The 18,725-nt window shown below is 44.3% G+C and overlaps 1 protein-coding gene across 4 annotated transcripts in view; it reads left to right on the top strand.

Moving 5' to 3' along the window:
• Positions 1-18,725, top strand: part of LARS2 (leucyl-tRNA synthetase 2, mitochondrial) — a 148,906-nt gene that overhangs the window by 4,226 nt on the left and 125,955 nt on the right. For all 4 annotated transcript variants that reach the window (XR_003210723.2, XR_012380863.1, XM_025885025.2 and 1 more), the window contains exons 2-3: positions 989-1,243; positions 6,486-6,614. Coding sequence is in view for 2 of the 4 variants with exons in the window: in XM_025885025.2 (XP_025740810.2) it covers positions 1,010-1,243; positions 6,486-6,614 (363 nt within the window). In the remaining 2 variants the exon portion in view is untranslated. The remainder of the gene's footprint in view (positions 1-988; positions 1,244-6,485; positions 6,615-18,725) is intronic.

Consider the following 18,725-nt stretch of genomic DNA (forward strand, 5'->3'; position numbering starts at 1 on the left):
AGGAGGGGAAGAATGAAGGGGGGGAATTCGGAGGGGGAGACGAGCCACGAGAGACGATGGACTCTGAAAAACAAACTGTGGGTTCTAGAGGGGAGGGGGGTGGGGGGATGGGTTAGCCTGGTGATGGGTATTAAAGAGGGCATGTTCTGCGTGGAGCACTGGGTGTTATGCACAAACAATGAGTCATGGAACACTACATCCAAAGCTAATGATGTCATGTATGGTGATTAACATAACAATAAAAAATTTAAAAAATAATAGTTATTTCTTGGCTCAGCTTATGAGTATATGGAACTTAAAATATGTGTGAAAAATGCTAGTAATTGCACCAGGTCTGGATCTCCTAGAAGGCAGGTGTTCAGATGTCTTCTGACAATAGAGCCTCGGGCCAGGCCAGCATGGGCTTGGAGCTCCTCTGAAGCCTGGATGATGGGAAAAGAAGTCTGCTGGACAGACACTGGGCTGGGCCTACGGGAAAGGGAGACTGGGAGCCTGTGGCAAGGGCCTGGCCCAGCTGGTGGTCTCCATTTGTTCCTGTGGGAATTTTGTATCTTTGGCATTTGGGAACACTGAGTGTCTTTATATTTTCCATTAAAGAGTTTGTGTTTAGCTCAGTTGAAGTTCTCCGGTGTTGTCTTTTTTTTTTTTTTTAAGGGTTTATTTATTTATTTGACAGAGAGAGAGATACAGTGAGAGAGGGAACACAAGCAGGGGGAGTGGGAGAGGGAGAAGCAGGCTTCCTGCGGAGCAGGGAGCCCGATGCAGGGTTCGATACCAGGACCCTGGGACCATGACCTGAGCCGAAGGCAGACGCTTAATGACTGAGCCACCCAGGCGCCCTGTCTCCGGTGTCGTCTTCAGGGAAGGAAGTCATCAACAGGATAAGAAGAAAGCATACGTGTGTTCAGGGAACACCAGACTGATTGGGAGGACAAACTCGGGAGGGTTCTGGGCCGCTCCTAAGTGTGCTTTCTGCCCTCTTTTTCAGGATCTTCCCACCTTCTGCAGGATGGCTTCTGCTTGGCGGAGACTGGGCTTTTATGTCTCTTTTCTGAAAAGCCAGCAGGATGGCGGGCCAGGGATCATCAGTGGGGGAAGGAGAATGATTCCGGGATGGGCCAGAGGTATTTACAGTGCCACGGGAGAGTGGACGAAAGAGTACACACTGCAGACAAGAAAGGAGGTCGAGAAATGGTGGCATCACCGAATAAAAGAACAGGCATCCAAAATTTCAGAAGCCGATGTGAGTATTCTGAGGGGTTTTGAGAGAGTAGAGAAGAGGGGCTAGGGCCTCGGACTCTGGGGTCAGATTGCCCAAGTGCAAATAAGTTATTTATTGTGTGACCTTGAACTGAATGATTGACTCTGTGCTTCAGTTTTCTTATCTACTATGGACAGTGCTAATAAGAGTGCCCCCCTGCTTCCTGGGATGTTTGTGAGGGGTAAATGAGATCAGATAAGGATAGTGCTTAGAAGAGTTTCAGTGTGGTGCACACTGGGCATTCTGGAGCAGCATTTACTGGGGAGACGCCTCAGGATTCATCCAGCAGGGGTTGGGTCCTTCATGGTCCATGGTGTGGTGGGGCAGCACACAGGGGTCCAGCAGGGTCGGATGTGAGGCTCCAGGAGTGGCACCTGGACCCCTCACCTATGAAACTTTGAATCTGCATATTCTGAGAAACACTTGTCTCTCCCCTGGCATAGACCTTGGCCTCCAACCTGGTTCTTCTACCTCAGCATCATGGTTTGGGAGGTACCAGCCCTTCCCTGGTGTGATCTGGGTCTGGGATCCAGCCTTGCAGTGGTAGTTGTGTGACTTAGTGAACCCTTGGCTTCTGCTCTGGATGCATCAGCTCAGGACTCTACTTATAATTATTTTCAGTATTTGGTTGTACCCGGTTTCCATGGGGCACCATATTGGAGGCTGGCTCCTTCTCTAGGAGTCCAGCCTTTCGGGGATTAGTCTTGGATCTTACCTCTTGATGTTGGTCAAAGTAACAAATGAGAAATGTGATTTGTTACTTGAAATGTTGAATCTGATCAGAGCCAAGCACTATAAGATAGTTTACTCTTAAATTCTACCATCCCTTTGTAATAGTTGCCAAATAATACAGACCTTCTACATTTAATTAAGGAGATTAGGCCAGAGGCAAGCAGTTGAGTAAATATAACTGCAGGAGACTGCTTTTCTCTAGACTTGGCCATTTCCCATCTGATTCTCATTCTTTTCAGACTCATTCCTTCTATGAGATTGATCACTGTGAAGAATGCTGGGGGTAGTTATTTGTGTTAAAGTGAAGAGGGTGTTTTTGGGAATTGGTTAGAAAGAAAATCTGGTATTGAGAGAGGTGTGATGGATAACAAGTGAAGGTTTGAATAGGATGCATGATTGTACAATGAAAGCCTGACTTCCGCCTCAGCAGGGCATGAAGAGCATCCATGTCAACAGGACCAGACTCAGGTAACTAAACGTATTTCGGAAACAAACTAGGGAGCAGTTTAATTCTGAACAAGGAGAGTAAAATTACCATTTCTTCTTTTCTTTTTGGTTTAGTATAATTTAGTGGCTTCTAAAAAAAAAATAATAATTTAGTGGCTTCTATACATTTTAAAGTTGTAGCTTACTGATTTTTGTGGCTTCTCATTCTTCTTAAGTACATTGTTTTTTTAAAATAATTAAATGGATCAAGGGGCACCTGGATGGCTCAGTCAGCTGGGCATCTGGCCCTTGGTTTCAGCTCAGGTCATGATCTTGGGGTCGTGAGATCGAACCCCACTTTGGGCTTTGCACTCAGTGTGGAGTCTGCTTGGGATTCGCTCTCCCCCCCTGCCCGTCCCCCTGCTCATGCATATGCACGCTCTAAATAAATAAATAAAATTTTAAAAAAAATTAAATGGATCAACGTAAATAGTTTATCAATAATTGGGGAAGCAGCTGGAGGGATACCGAGGGTGGTCCCCTGGGGGCACCCTCTCAGGGCCTCCACTGGGGAATGGTAAGACGGCGAAGGTGCCATGTGACCAGTCTGGAGCCAGGGCAGTACCATGCGCTCGGCCTCAAGACCTTAGCGTGATCTCGGCCATTTCACAGAACCTCTTTGGTCCTCAGATTCTTTGCATTGCTTATCTCACAGAATTGTTTTGAGAATCAAATGAGAAAACGTGGCCGAACACATTTTACAAACTGAAGTATTACATAAAAGATCCAAGAGAATAAAAGTGTGTGGTATCTTTGTTAGGAACTAAGAAGACAACTGGATGTCAGTGGATTTTGAAGCATTTATAATTGACGTCACTCTGGTATTAGATCTATTTAAAATCCATCCAAATGAGTTTCCAGGAGTTGAATGTCTTGCCATGATCACCATAATCATTATTAAACGAAGTTCTTCTCAATAAGCATTTGACTATATGTCAGGTACTATCGGTATATTACCTCATTTAATCCTGGAACAACCCTGGGGGTTTTGGGGGGAGTAAGAAAACAGAGGCTCAGAGGGAGGTTTGGTAATTTATTGGGGATACGTGCCTGGGACCTTCTCTTGCCTCACCTTTGATTTATAGATTCTGAGCCCAGAAAGGCAGAGGAATTTGCCCAAGGGTCTCGCAGCTAGCGGGGGGCAAGGCTGGGGCCAGAACTAGGGCTCCCGGCTCCGTCTGTCTGCCCCTCTAGGCTCTGCAACAGTTTTGGAATGTGATCTATGAAGAGGGAAGAGTTATCTTTCCCCTGACGTCAGAAGCTGGCAAAAATAATAGGTCCCACTTATAAAAACCGTTCTCTTCCCATCACTTACAATCTTAATTTCTTTCAAAGGCTTACATTCTTACATTTTTATATAATTATGAAAATTTCCCCTTCAGTCAGATTCCTGCTCAGTTTTACCATAAACCCCCATAATTCCTTCTTGCCATCCCCAGAGGATGGAACTCATTTCATTATCATGGAGGAAAATGACTTAATTCACACAGAAAAGCGAAAGGCAGGGACATGAAGCAAGCTGAATACCTTTTCTGCAATAAACAAAAATAGTCATGAATATTAAAGACTTTTGCCAGCAGTGCCTTTCTATATATCTTCTGTAAGCTCCCTTTTGGAGTTTGGCTTAGTGTGTAACGAATCACTCAATGTGCTATGCATTAAATCTCTGTTGGACAGACCTACCAAAAAGAGATAGTCATGAAGAAGCTGTATGTGGAAAATGTTTGGGATAAGATCGATTGTTCAATAAACATAATATAGAAAAATAGATATGTCACTATAATGAAAACAAGGCGATTATAATAAAAGAAAAATGGGCTTAATGTAAAAACTTAAAATGAAAAATGAGAAATGGTTTATATCAAGGATTTTATTGATTTTTTTTCAGATGCTTAAGAGCTCTGTAATAGCTGTTTTCCCACGTTCCTAAAAACGCCCCAAGAAAAGGCAATAGACCCAGTCTATTATGAGAAGGAGTAAGGTTCAAATGGAGTGGACAGTTTGCTTGCTTCTGATTCTGCACCGAGTGACAGAGTAGGGTCTTGCGCCTCATTTGAGGGACTAGTTTACAAGCTGGGAGGATTATCTGTCACTTTCCTTCTTAAAGACAGCAAGTCGTGAGTCTGCACTGACTCCACACCTCAGGGCGTGTCTCCCGAGGTTTTCCTAAAGGTTATGGGTCTGCAGTTTCCAGAAGTGTGTGATCAGCATGCTGCTTTCCATCCCTTTAGGTAAATCAATTGCAGTTGTCACTTGAGCATTACGTGATTTTCGGTTTGTGTATTATCCAGACTCCTGTATATTCTCTTTTCCCTTTTCTTCCTTTAGGCAGCTCGACTTACCACTTGTTGGTTGTTTCTGGAGTTTGGGCAGTACAGAGAACATTCTAGTTTATTTTGCCACATGTTAGTGGCCCCGTGAAAGGTTTAACTTCTTTGCTGAGGGAAGTTTAGAGCAAGGGGTCAAATGAGATTTGGAAAGAATCTGATTTCTGGGTTCTTTTGCTTCCCTGATTATAGTTAGCTGTGTCAGTGATCAATCATGCAAATACTTAGCAAAAAATCACCTCCCTGTACACGAAGGAATGGTCATGAATATTCTGTTCTGTGTTTGTTTTCATTACTTTGGGAGAAGCAAAACCTGAAAGAGCTCTAGCAGCGCTGCAGGAAGGGGGTAAGGACAGAGAAAAACAGAAGGCAGAAATAAATGAGAGAGTGGTAATATCAGAAGGTCCCGACCCTCAGAGACCAAACAGAAGCAGTTACCTCTTCTTCCTTTCTTCAGAGAGCCCTGCATGAGAGGATTTAAGGCTGGGTAGGGGGAATGCTCCTGTCACCTGGACAGGATTTGGGTAGCTGGGGGAAAAAATGCCCTTTGGTCATAAGTGCTCCATGGGGCCGGGTATTGAACTCCCGCTGGGAGTGGGGGTGGGGTGAAGTGAGGTGGGGGGTGGGTGGGGAGAGGGAGCTGATTAAAACATAGCCCTTGCCCTTGAACCACAGACCCCCTAATTAGCAATCAGTTAAATCACTACCATGATTCATTTGGAGCCTTATCCCCTCGGGTGGTGCACAAACCCAAAGTCAGCCATCCAGGAAGGACTCCCTGCCCTGTGTTCATTCCGTCTGGATGCAGGGACTGTTTTTCTGTTTCTCGTAATGCAACTGTGTCTTTAGCAGCTGGAAGGTTCTCTAACCCTGGCATGAGGCTGCCTGTAGATCGGCCCTGGGAAACAACACCTTTCTTGCCTCGTTGGCTATGATTTTCTCCTTATTCTCCCATTTCAACTTTGTCTGTTGAAAGATAAGCTCACAATACAGCAGAGAAACCCAGGACCCCGACAGGTGCCTCAGGATCCTGCTCTTCCTGCTAAATCCAAGTCTGAATGCAGCTACAGGGGATTTAGAGATGTCACATCTGTGTGATTCACCTATCGTGTCCTTGAATTATACAGATAGGTGTGTTAGAGCTTCGTTTGGAAAAACATACAGTTCTTTAAGACCTAGGGTAGAAACTGTCTTAGCAGCTTTTAAAAGAGAAAAAAAAAGATTAAAAATATATATGGGTAATTCGCACTTTGAGGTTGTTTGGCATTATTTTGGACATTCTTCAGCTTAAACCAGGGCTTTGAATTTTGGTTTTTGACGTTTTTGTCAGTTTACATTATGGGAGCAGCCTTTTTTTTTTTTTTTTTAAGATTTTTTTTATTTGAGAGAGCGAGTGAAAGAGAAAGCACGAGATGGGGGAGGGTCAGAGGGGAAGCAGGCTCCTTGCTGAGCAGGGAGCCTGACACAAGACACCATCTCAGGACCCTGGGATCATGACCTGAGCCGAAGAGAGTTGCTTAACCAACGGAGCCCCCCAGGTGCCTTTTTTTTTTTTTAAAGGAAACTTTGAAAATGTTAAACTGTTACCTCAAGTGCAACACCAACATTTTATGTGCATGTAGGGTCCCAGTAAATGCTTAAGAAATGCTCATCGTCATTCTTTGTCAATTGTTTCCCAGAAATCAAAGCCCAAGTTTTATGTTCTGTCCATGTTCCCGTATCCTTCTGGCAAGTTGCACATGGGCCACGTGCGTGTGTATACCATCAGCGACACCATTGCACGGTTCCAAAAGATGAGAGGGATGCAGGTAAGGAAAAATGCCCCCTTCCCATCCCACCCAGGGGAGCAAGAATGTCATTAACGTGGTCAAGACAAATGAAGAGAACAGATTGTAGTTAAAATTAGGACAGCTTTGACGATAAACCCGAAAAGCCCAGTGTTTCCTTTTATGAGTTAGAAGACCTAATAAAGCATTTGGATTAATGGGGGGGTGGGGAACCGTGGTGTGTTGGGTGTGCTACAGATGGTGGTGGGGTGGGGCTGGGGTCCAAACTAGCTACAAATGTTGGTAACATGGGCCATCTTCCCAGGACGAGTTCACAGTCCAGCGGGGGTGAAACACAACAGTCATCGTGTAGGGGAATGAATCCAATAGTACAGATATGGATCAAATGCTGTGAGGAGGAGGTGGGGCCACAAGAGAATTTTCTCTATTTGATATTTTCTGTATTCTTTAATGAGCATGGATTATTGTATGCTGGAAAAATTAACATTTTTATAAGGAAAAAAATATCTGGGAGGAACAACTCTGGCGCATTTGGGAAAGGTTCCGCTGAAGAGGGAGCGTTTGACATGGGTCTTGAAGGACAAGGTGAAATTTACTGGAACAGGAGGAGAAAGACCCTTCCTTGGCCATTGTGAGTCAGTCCCCTTCTCCCCATTGCCAGTTACCCCAAAGCTTACTCTTTACTCTTTAGCAGTGTATCGTCTGTAAAATGGGGCGGGAACAGTCACCATACCTTCTTTGACCACTTACAGAGAGGTGGGATTGAAGAAGGGTTGAGAACACGGACCACTGAACCCGACTGTCCGAGACCCGAATGCCAGCTCTTAACACGTACTAGCTGTGTGACTTCTGACGAGTTACTTAACCTCTCTAAGGCCTAGTTCTCCCTCATCTGTAAAATGGGGATAAAACAGTACCTGCGCACTGGCCTGTTACAAGGATCAAAGAGGACGGCTGTGAAGCATTTAGCACATACCTGGCACATAGTACATAACCAGTAAATACTATTGCTCACCAGCGGCTGGCTGGAGCCTGTTCACAACAGCTCCTGAGAGCCCCCTGTGCACCTCTCTGTCCAAGTCTGTGTTTATCAGTCACCCCAGGAGCTTGAGCTCTAGCCACGGGGGGAGTATTTACACCATGGACATCAGCAAATGCTACGACTCTGGGCTTTTTCCTCCAGAGAGGCAGTTGTTAAAACATTCACTGGGATTCCCACTGGCTGTTGCCATTATTAACCTGCCTGTACAAATGACATCTGCCACCTCCTAGTTCTTTGTAAAGATTTTCTTTTAGAGACATAGGTGCATCTGTTGTCACAATTGGTTCGAAAATTTATGCTGAACTGACATTGGCAAGAAATATTCCTAAAAAGGAAGGCAAGTTATAATGGCTCTTTGTCACTTAAAGAGTTAATAACTTTATACTACCAAATGCAGAGATTTGTGTTCTCCTTTAATAGTCAAAGGTATTTGTCTTCCTGGTTTATGTCGAATGTTATTTTCCCCAGACATTGCTTTCCATCATTGCTGCTATGTTTATTAGAAAGAGACAGTGCAGAGTGAATTGGCTCTTTGCCAAAAGTATAATTCTCTGTCTTACTGTGATTCTTTGACTAGATTTATCCTGTGGTTTTTTACTTACGCCAACTTATTTTGGACAATTAGTGAGTGCAGGCAAATTGCTGAAGATGAAGCTTTTATAGCAAAGTTGTACATTTATGAGAGGGTACAGGTGGTTGAGAAGGTGTGGGTGGGATTCTGATTCTCTTGGATGGGATGAGATGTTCCAGAGGAAGCTCAAGGCAGAGCTCCAGTCCTAGAGCCACTCAGGCCCAAGAGACAAAATGGAGACTCTTATAGTAACTGAAGCCCAAGGTCAGGCTGGACCCAGGAGTTGGACAAGTAGATTTGAATAGCATTCTGCCACCTTCTTACTGAGGGAAACTGCACAAGTCATTTCATGGCTCTAAATCCCCACTTTCCTCAATTTTAAAATAGGGCTAGCAGTAACTCTTGCCTCATGGGATTGTTGTGCAGGTTAAATGAGATAGTACATGTGTCTGGCATAATAATCCCTTAATAAGTGATAGCTGCAATTACTATTTACATTGATTTGGTACTCTGGGAGGTCAGCCACTATCATTTAATAAAGGAACCCCACTCTCTTCAACCCGGAGTATGTTGTATAGTTACCTCCTCAGAAGCAGCTTAACTGTAAAACATTGCCTGCAATTTGTGTTACCTATCCTATCACTTGATGGGTGCCCAAAACTACTCGTTGTTATTTGGTTTACAGTGTCTGAATCTGTGTGATCAACAGGCACCTAGGGTTCTCTTTGTTCCTAAGTTTCAGTTGTTCTGTTCCAGATGATGAACTGTCTTTTTGGGGTATCCAGGTTCTGCTGAAATTAATTTCTTGCTAATTTTCATAAGCCATATTTAAATCAGTTCATTCCATCTATAACTCCAAATTTGGTGAAAACTTGTTCAGCTATTTTTCAAGTGATATGGCAAAAAAGAAACAAATCTCAGTGTAATTGTCAGTAACACCAAAGCCTGTTGAGTTTGCTATTGTTTTAAAATCCATTCCCAATGTCAGGACTGGTCCCAGAGATAGAGTGAGGTTGGATTCAGGTCAAGTTCAATGGTTCTCACTCTAAGAAGGAAGGAATATCTAATCTGGAGTAACAGCAGGGTCTGACATGTGTATTCATTCATTCATTCTTTCATTCATTCAATATATAGTTAGTCATTGAGTATCAGTTATTCTAAATACTGGGGTTTCTATTGTATTCAATAGAAATATTAGAGTCTTAAGTTCAATATCAGTCATAGGCCTAAGAAAAATTCAGCAAGCTTTGGCTTTTTCTAGAACTTGTTAATTTGTCGACTGGTTTGCTTTGTCCTTGAGTGGAGATACATGAAATAATTTTAAGTTACACAAAGAACAGTATGGGAAGTAAAAGGTAGAGTGAGTGGTGTGGCAGTTCTGCTCTCTTCAAGGCTACCACTGACCTCCGTGGATGTGCCCCGTCCTTGTCTTTCTGAAGCTCAGCAACATGAAATACGGTAGGCCATTTCCTCCTCCTTAAAACACTCTGCTCTCAGTGAGACCCCACTCTCCAGGCACTTCTGCATTTTTGCTTCTCCCTCCCAGTTTACTCCACAGACTTTCCCTGCTCCACTCCATCTTTGCATACTCTTTATCAGGTTGAGAAAGTTCCCCTTTATTCCTACTTTGCTGAGAGTTTTTCTCATGAATCGTGTTGATTTTGGTGAAAGGCCTTTTCTATATCTGTTGAGATGGAATAAAGTTTTTCTCTTTTATTCTGTTAATGTGATATGTTTTGTTGATTGATTTAAAAAAATTTTGAAACCAACCTTGTGTTCCTGGGACAAATTTCATTTGGTCATAATAATTTTTTTTATGCATGAATTGCTGTATACAATTTGTTAATCCCCCTATATGCATGGGAGCTACTGCTCTGAAATTTTCTTTTCTTTAATGTCTTTGTCTGGTTTTGCCATCAGGGCGATGTTGGCCTCATAAAACAAACTAGAAGGTGTTCCCTTCTTCCTATTTTCTGAAAGTGATGTGTATTATTGGTATTATTTCTTCCATATTGCTTAACACCGTTCACCAGTGATGGTATCTGGGCCTGCCATTTTGTTTGTGGGCAGTTTTAAACTGACAGATTCTATCTCCTTAATGCTATAGGGCTATTTAGATCTTCTGTTTCCTTCCATGTCAGTTTTAAGTTGTGTTTTTCAAGGAATTTCTCTACCTTACCTCCAGGTCTGCTCTGGACTGCTTTCTCTTTTTTTTCTCTGTCCACTTTTCCTGGTAATCTCATTTATCCCCTTCAGTTTAAACAGGGTACTTTAAAAAATTATGGAACATTTCCAACAGAGAAGTCCATATAGCATTGTCACAGATACCCAGATCTGTGTCCTGATAGAAGGTGCCACCATGTAACCCTATTAGCCTCAGCTCTTTTGTTTGTTTTTTTCCCTTTTTTATGTTGCAGATAAGAGTTGTTCCTCTCCACAATTGGATTCTAGTCCTTGAAGTCAAAGTAAAATTAACTACTATTCAGGACTTAGTGTATATCCTTTGCCTTCATGTTTTCATGCTTTTACTCTATTGTTTAGGGATACATACATACTTATATGTAGTATGGTTTTTAATTTTATATAAAAGATATCTTATTTAATATTCTGCATATTATTTCATTCAGTATTTTGTATCAAGGATTATCCTCTGTCTCTAGAATTATTTCATCCATTATAAGTGCTGTATAATTATGACAATAATTATCTATCTTCACATGGATAGAGTTTTAGGTTGTTTCAAATTTTTGCTCCAGAGAGCATCCTTATACCTGATGGGTTAGCCTGTGGGAGAAGTGGCATTACTGAGTCATAGAGTGTACATTGCTCAGCATTACTACATCTTTCTAAATCACTTTCCAAACTGTTGAGGCCCGTTATTACTCCCACCAGCAATGAAAGATGTTTGTAACTGCCCTACAGCACTTAGTAATGTTAGACTTTTTAGTCGGTGCTAATTTGTCATATGGGAAATGGCAATCTAATTGTGTTTTTAATTTACATTTTCCTGAGTACTATCCTATAGTGAAGCTGAGATATTTTCATATGTTTATTGCTTATTTAATTTTCTTCTTTTCTTTTTGCCCTGCTCATATTATTTGCTAAGTTCCTCTTGGGTTGTTTGTCTTTTTCATATTGCTCTGTAGAATTCTTTATGCAGTTTGGATTACTGATTCTGTGTTGGTTAAATGCAACGCAAAAGTCTTCTCCCATGTGGCGCCTGGGTGGCTCAGTCGTTAAGTGTCTGCCTTTGGCTCGGGTCATGGTCCCAGGGTCCTGGGATCGAGCCCCACATAGGGCTCCCTGCTCAGTGGGGAGCCTGCTTCTCCCTCCCCCACTCCCCCTGCTTGTGCTCTCTCTCTCGCTGTGTCTCTCTCTGTCAAATAAATAAATAAAATCTTAAAAAAAAAAAAAAAGTCTTCTCCCAGTCTGTGGTTTGTCTTTGAATTTTGTGAGCCCAGCCACACCACAGAGTATAATTTGGGTTTGAGAATGGATGAGAATGATGATTTGGAAAGTTCAAGGTTGCTTTTACTTTGGTTTCTTCTTAGAGCGGCAAATAAGTTGTGCAAAGGAGAGAAATGAGACAAGAATGCAGGTGGATCAGGCGCCTAGGTGGCTCAGTCGTTAAGCTCCTGCCTTCGGCTCAGGTCATGATCCCAGGGTCCTGGGCTGGAGCCCCACATTGGGCTTCCTGCTCCCCAGGAAGCCTGCTTCTCCCTCTCCCACTCCCCCTGCTTGTGTTCCCTCTCTTGCTGTGTCTGTCAAATAAATAAATAAAATCTTAAAAAAAAAAAAAAAGAAGGAAAGAATGCAGATGGATCATTGTGGCCTTCCACACTCACACTTGTTCACGGAGCCGGGCTTGAAAGCCATGACCATCTGGCTCATACATATCAGATGTGGACTTTATAAGTGGAGAGGCAGGTGGTTTGGGGTGATGAATTGATCAAGAAATAGGGGCTTTAGTCAATGGCAGTGGTGATACCTGCCCGACCCACCTCACAGATTTATGGCAGGGTCCCTGGGAAGTGATCAATGAGAAAACCTGCAATGCAATTTCCCAGTGTAATTGTAACAATAATAAGGTAGTCCTGACGTTTGGATGTTGAAGCAGGGGCCTCTTAAAGCCAGAGATCAGTTATTCTCTTTCAAGAGTCAGAAAAGGCTGTGCTGCCAATTGGCCTCTTCTTAAACTCATACAATGTCTGATGACACATTTAAAGCTTAGCACATATGGTGATTTTGTCGTGTCTTTGTATGTTGTATGCACAGGAGATTGGAAAATAAAATGACCCACCTCCCACCCCGGTTGGTTTCCCTGGCACCCTCCGGGCCAGAAGCAGGGTGATGACAGCATCAAGGTGCCCAGTCCCCCTCACAAGGTTGGGCTTGGACTCATTTGTCTCAGGCCAAAAGCCTCCACACACTGCCAGTTGGGTTTTCTGCTTGGGCCTTTTTGCTCTTCACTGTGGAGGAGGAAGTAAATAGAGGCTCTGTGTCTGGCTGCTGCGTGATCATAATGTGATTACCCCTAAATATCAGGAAGCGAGGGGAATTCTTAGCAAGTAGATGATAATACGTGTTTCATCAATTTTCAGTCGGCCAACCAGTCAGCAAGTGTGTTTGAAGTGCCCAGAGGGTGCATAGCATGGCATTTAGTTTTCAAATTTTTGACTCTCTGCAGCTTCTCAAAGTAGAGAGTGAATTTCCAGGGCTTATCCTGTCATTTGAAGGGAAGAATGAATTGTTGGTCCAGTGTCTTGATTAGAAACTGGCTGATTTATCCGCTTGTCATGTCTCTCCACCTTCCCAGGGGAGGTCTTCTGTTTTGGGCCTAGGTACTGTCATTTGGGTTCTTTACTCTGAAGTATTCACGTGGTTTTGATCCTCAGTCTATAATAATGGTGGGTTATTACACTTGCTAAACAAAATTAAATGTTGTGTTTCTCATTTCTGGGAAATAAAGCATTGAATCTACTCCAGAGAAACCATGACATTCTCTGAAAATAGCAATTTTTTTGCGAAGCAGTAACCATGGTTGCTCTCAGTTAGAAGCTGCATTGGTTTCAACTCTGAAGTTTTGTTTTATGATGGAAAGGAGAGAAAGCTGGTTATTCCTAGGGAATAGGTTGTCCCTTTTGTAGCAACAATTGTGCTATTTCTCTTGCCATCAGGAAGGCAGACGCGAGTTGCCCCAGCTTCCTTCCGTTCTACCTGAAAACTTTTCTTACCTTTACTTGATCTTATTTCTTGTGTTGGAGGAAGAACTGTATCTTTGCCTGTTCTTTTTTTCCTTCTTAAAAAAAAAATGTATTTTTAAATTGTACGTAACATTCCGTATTCCCCCCTTTAACAAGAAGAAATACAACATAGATGAGGCTGCAGTCCCTTCTGACCCCCTCCTCCCTGACCACGCCCTTCTGGGCAGTGATCCCTGGCATGTATCGGTGTGTATCCCTTCCGAGCCTTGTCTGCTAGTTGTCATTTGTAACTGCTCTCTCCTGTATCCCTTTCTTCTTGTCTGCTTGCCATCCTATCCTGCCTGCCAACCCTGGGACGCCCACGGCTCAGCTCAGGGGGCGGCAGAAGGCCCTGTCAGGGTGAGCCATGGGCACGTGACTGTCCCCACCAGAGGCTGGCCTCGCCCCAGCTCCCAGCCCTCGCCTTCTGCCCGGCTCTGGTCTGACTTGCCAGGTCTCTGATCCTTGGGTTTGCCCCTCTCCCATAGCTGGCCCTGACTCCCCTTTGGTATCTCAGATTGTGGTAGGTTTGCGGTCTTGCTGGTGTTGCCGGGCTGGCCTGTGGCCAGTCGGCTGTCAGCTCTACCTACTGCTTTGCCTTGTACAGCAGGACTGACCCCCGCAGACCATGTTTCCCAAGCCCTGGTGGCAGCTGGCCTCCAGCTGGTTTTGGACAGTAGGAAATTCTGGCAAGACTGGAGTGCAGGAGGGAAGGAGAAGCCAGAGAATTTCTCTCTCTCTGCGCTGGTCAGCAGCTTCTTCGGGAATCCAGTTCCATCTGGGCAGATCCACATGTGTTTCGGTTTTTGTACCTGATCTTGGCCTTGGAGCTCTGTTAGCTCTGCCTCCCACTTTTTTCCTTCAGTCTAGGGGTGGTGGCGGTGTCCCACTCTTCCAGACTCGGGGGTTGTTCTGCTGTCCCCCTTGGCTTCTCACTCAATTGTAAATTGAGTGTTTGTTAGAAGAACGGCTGGAAATGATGGTTTTTCACACACTGGAAGTTTATGTTATAGATTTCCAAGTTAGAGCTACTAGGACTTTTTCTTGGTTCCTTTTCTGCAGAAAGCACTCATGTCCAAGAAGGATTAACTCCTAGGGAATTGAGCGGGCTCGGGTGGCCCTAGCATTAAAGGTTAAACCAAGTTACGGTGAAAGAAAGAAAGGGGTAGGAATTTGAGAACCGAAAAGGAGAGTCTGGAGTTCCTCCCAGTGAATGTTTTGGACAGTCTTGGCCACAGGGAATCACAGGCAAGAAAGCCGGCGTCCCAGGGTGCCTGGGTGGCTCAGTTGGTTAAGCAACTGCCTTCAGCTCGGGTCATGATCCTGGAGTCCCGGGATCAAGTCCCGCATCAGGCTCCCTGCTCAGCGGGGGGTCTGCTTCTCCCTCTGACCCTCCCCCCCCATGTGCTCTCTCTTTGTCTCTCATTCTCTCTCTCAAATAAATAAATAAAATCTTTAAAAAAAAAAAAAAAGAAAGAAAGAAAACTGGCATCCCAGACCTAGATTGGAGGTATTCGACGTGGACGATGTGTAAGAGGACCAAGAGGTGAAGGAGGCTGGGAAAGGAAGCACCTGACATGGTATCTTTTACATAAATGGGCTGTAACAGTTTGACCAGCAGATAGAACCTGCTGCCTCGGAGAAGGGGATGGGCTTTGGTATTTCATGATCCTGTTATAGGTCTTCACTTGGTTCCCCCTTGACAGTCATGAATTCTCTCCTAGCATTAGAGTGGGTTCTGTGCTTGGTCCGTGGGTCTCTGGAAACCCAGGGTCTAGGAGTGAGGGGACCCCTTTCCTGCTCCGTAGAAACTTGGCTCATGGGAACATTTATTCCAGTGATCCGGCCCATGGTGGAGGGAACCATTCTGACTTCAAGATGCAAAAAGGCCTTCCCACAGTCTGTATTCTAGGGCAGGCATTTGCTTTTTTATCGATTTTCAGTTAAGAATGGAATATTAAGAAGCTTTAAGATTTTCCAGCGTGGTTTTTCATAGACAGCTTGGGTAACATGTGGGCTAAGAATATCTTTTCATGTGAATTTCATCTGAAAACAAAAATAGAAAAATATTACATAAATCCAGACTGGTTTTTGTGACGGTCTCCGTATTGACTTTATTTAAAAATATGGACAGCTGTTTAACAGAATGTTAATAGGCAGGAGCGTTGACCCGGTGCCATTTTGGCAGCTCCCACAAAGAAACCAAGTGGTAATTAAGTTTTTCCCCCTTCTCCGGGAGCAGTTACACAACAGTTCCATTTTTCTGCCAGTGAAGCAGCCCTAGGAGAATTCAAGCACAGCTGGAAGTTACACTCCTGTGCAGTCCGCAGAAGTACCGCAGAACTTTCTAGTAATGCAGCACAAATCCCTGACATGGGGTTGATTTTATTTATTTATTTGTTTATAGCTTTTGAAAATTAAAGGAAAAGAGAAAAAATCTGTGAAGCTTAACGGTTTAATACCAGGGGATGTTTTTCATCTGTGGCTTAAGCAGTGCTGAAGAGAAAGCTGTATCCTTGACAGGCGTTTGTTTTACTTGGGATTCTTGGCTACCAAGGACTGCAGCCCAGCCCAGCCCAGCTTCAGCCAGAAAGGGAAGTTTGTTCGTGTTTACAGACCCTGGTGTAGCTCATAGAATGAGAGGCAGTGTTGCGGGAAACAAGCCCGTGGGCATTAGGACCAGGTCCTGGCAGCATGTCAGTACCCTCAGCCTCGGTCCCCATGCAAGCTTTGTTTTCTCAGACACCTCCATCCGGTGGAAGGCGGACTCACCTGGAGCCCCGGTCGGTCTCGCCTCCTTGTTCCTCCGGGCCAAGGAGAAAGGAGAGTGCGCTGTCGCCTTCCTGTTCTATGTCGCATCCCACCCCCACCCCCCCCCCCCCCCCCCGCAAACAACAGACAAGCCCAGCGAAGCGTTCAGGCCCGTAACCAGAGGGGCAGGTTTTGTGATTGGCAGCCCCCACCAGGACTGTGTGAAGTTGGAGGAGGAGCAGGTTCCAGAAGGGCAGGGACACTGTCCGGAAGGGTGAAGCATTTTGGGTCTGCCACATTTAGCAAGAGGCAGAGAGACCTTGGGTTGGGTCTGAAAGATCAACTGGATTGGGTTGTGTCTAGCTGGGTTCCTAAAACTACAAAGAACAGATATACCCGGGGAATGTGAGAATGTTTTAAAAAGACACACACGTTTAAACCTCATGGTCCGTTTAGTTTGGTGAAGAACTTCCAATGCCTGGCACCAACGTGCTGCAGACAGTTGCCATGAGTAACCCACGTTCAGGATGTGCGTGAGGTCAAGGAGTCTCCCTACCTGTTGTCAGAGGGCCACTGTGATACCTCTGGCCAGTGACACGGCTGAAATGTTGCCAGGGGAACCAGTGATGTGCCACGTTGTGGGTGCTGCAGACCAGGGGTACCAGATGACGGCAGCTGCCACGTAGTGAGCGCCCCCATGTCTCAGGTGTGTGGACTGGGCACCATGCTGAGCACACCACCGACATGGCACATAATCCTCAACCCAAGGTGGCTGCTTTCAGTCACAAGTGTGAGTTGAGAGTCCGAGTAAGTAATGTGCCTCGGGTCCCACTGCCAGTAAATGGGAGCCAGCTCGGGTTTGGGACTTTTCCCCTCAGACCACACAGCCTCCTGAAGAGAGAGCCTTTGTTGGCGTTTCCCACTCATTAGCCAAAGGGGTTTGAGTGGCTCTGATTGTGGGGGCCTGGTCTTCGGCTTTAGATGGGATGATTCCATCAGACTACTCCAACCCGTTAAAAAAAATAATGCGCCCAACAGAAGGTGACTTTAGGGCAAGTGGTTCCAAACACTGGGGGAAGCAGGCCTGTTCTCTTCCTGCCACCTGTTAAGTGGGACGAGAGGGAGAACAAATCTGGAGACTGGGATGGGGGGACAAGCCCAGTTTGGGACACTTTGAATCATAGGTGCCTATGGACCTATGCAGGATGGCCGTGGGCGATACGCATGTGCACCTCAGAGAGTCCTTGGGCCAGACAGAAAGATGGAAGAAAACCCCAGGTGCGCAGTGGGAAGGAAGTAAGAGATAAAATATATACATTTTTTTTATCTCTCTCTCTATATATAAATAATATGATCCCTATCTCTATCATATATATGTATCCCTAATATATATATATATATATATATATATATATATATATATATATATATAAAATATCCCTCTCTCTAAAAATTGGATATAAGTTTACCAAATTTAACTGGTTATGTATGGCTGCCTGGTAGAATTACAAGTGAGTTTTGTTTTCTTCTGAGTATTTCTCTCTGTATAGTGAATATGAATTACTTCACATATCAGAGGGAAAAGTATTTTTATAAAAGAAAACAAGACCTATTTCTTTAGTGGAAAATGGCCTGTGGTGATACACATGGGTGATGAGGTGATTGATACCCCTGAGTATCTGTCGTCATCCCAAGGCAATGTGTGTGAACCCAAGCTCAGGTTGTCTGTATGGTTACAAACAAGGCTGTCCCTCGGTGCCACGGTGCGTGTTTCAAGCCATTGTTCCCATTCACAGCATGTAAAGTAGGTAGACAGAAGCTGCCCACTGAGCCGTAACTGCTGCCCATTTGCAGAAATGATCACCTTACTGGCCCATCCTGGCTGAAGGTAATTGCTTCTGGTGTGATCCAGCTAGGCTGTTCACTCTTGCTGCGCCGCCGTTGCTTAAACTGTGAAATTAAAGGGGGTTAGGGCTGGAGGACAGATCTCAAAAGCCTTTTTGAGCTCTAAGATTTTAGGCTTCCCTATTCGTCAGAGAATAGGAACATCTTACAGGGAGTGATTCACAGTGGCTGTTGCATTCTTGAAAGGTGGCTAGTGCGACCAAAGGACTGATGAATTTTTAATATTAATTAATTTAAGTTTATTTTTACATAAGCACATGTGGCCAGTGGCCACCATATTGGACGGCACAGCTCCTCCATTGGAAGATAGTAATATGAGATGAGCATTTTAAATGCCTATACATTTTTACATGTACGTATTTTTGAAATTAAAAAAAAACCTATAATTTAGAAAAACAGTTTGGTTTCATTATAGACAACATAGACAACAAGAAGAAAGTAGAGTAGTCACAAAGGAGGGTCTACTCAGAGATAATGGCTACGGGCACCTTGGTGTATAACCTTCTAAGTGCTCTCCTCTGCGTATGTCATAGTAGCCAGCTGGCTTTTAGAAGCATAGTCTGGGATCATCCAGAAAGGGATATGACATGTTCGTCGGAGGCAATGGCCCGGAAGACAAT

This window comes from Callorhinus ursinus, unplaced genomic scaffold (genome assembly GCF_003265705.2).
Source record: "Callorhinus ursinus isolate GAN/ISIS: 27379988/994484 unplaced genomic scaffold, GSC_fseal_2.0 scaffold15, whole genome shotgun sequence".
In the NCBI taxonomy this organism is placed as follows: domain Eukaryota; kingdom Metazoa; phylum Chordata; class Mammalia; order Carnivora; family Otariidae; genus Callorhinus; species Callorhinus ursinus.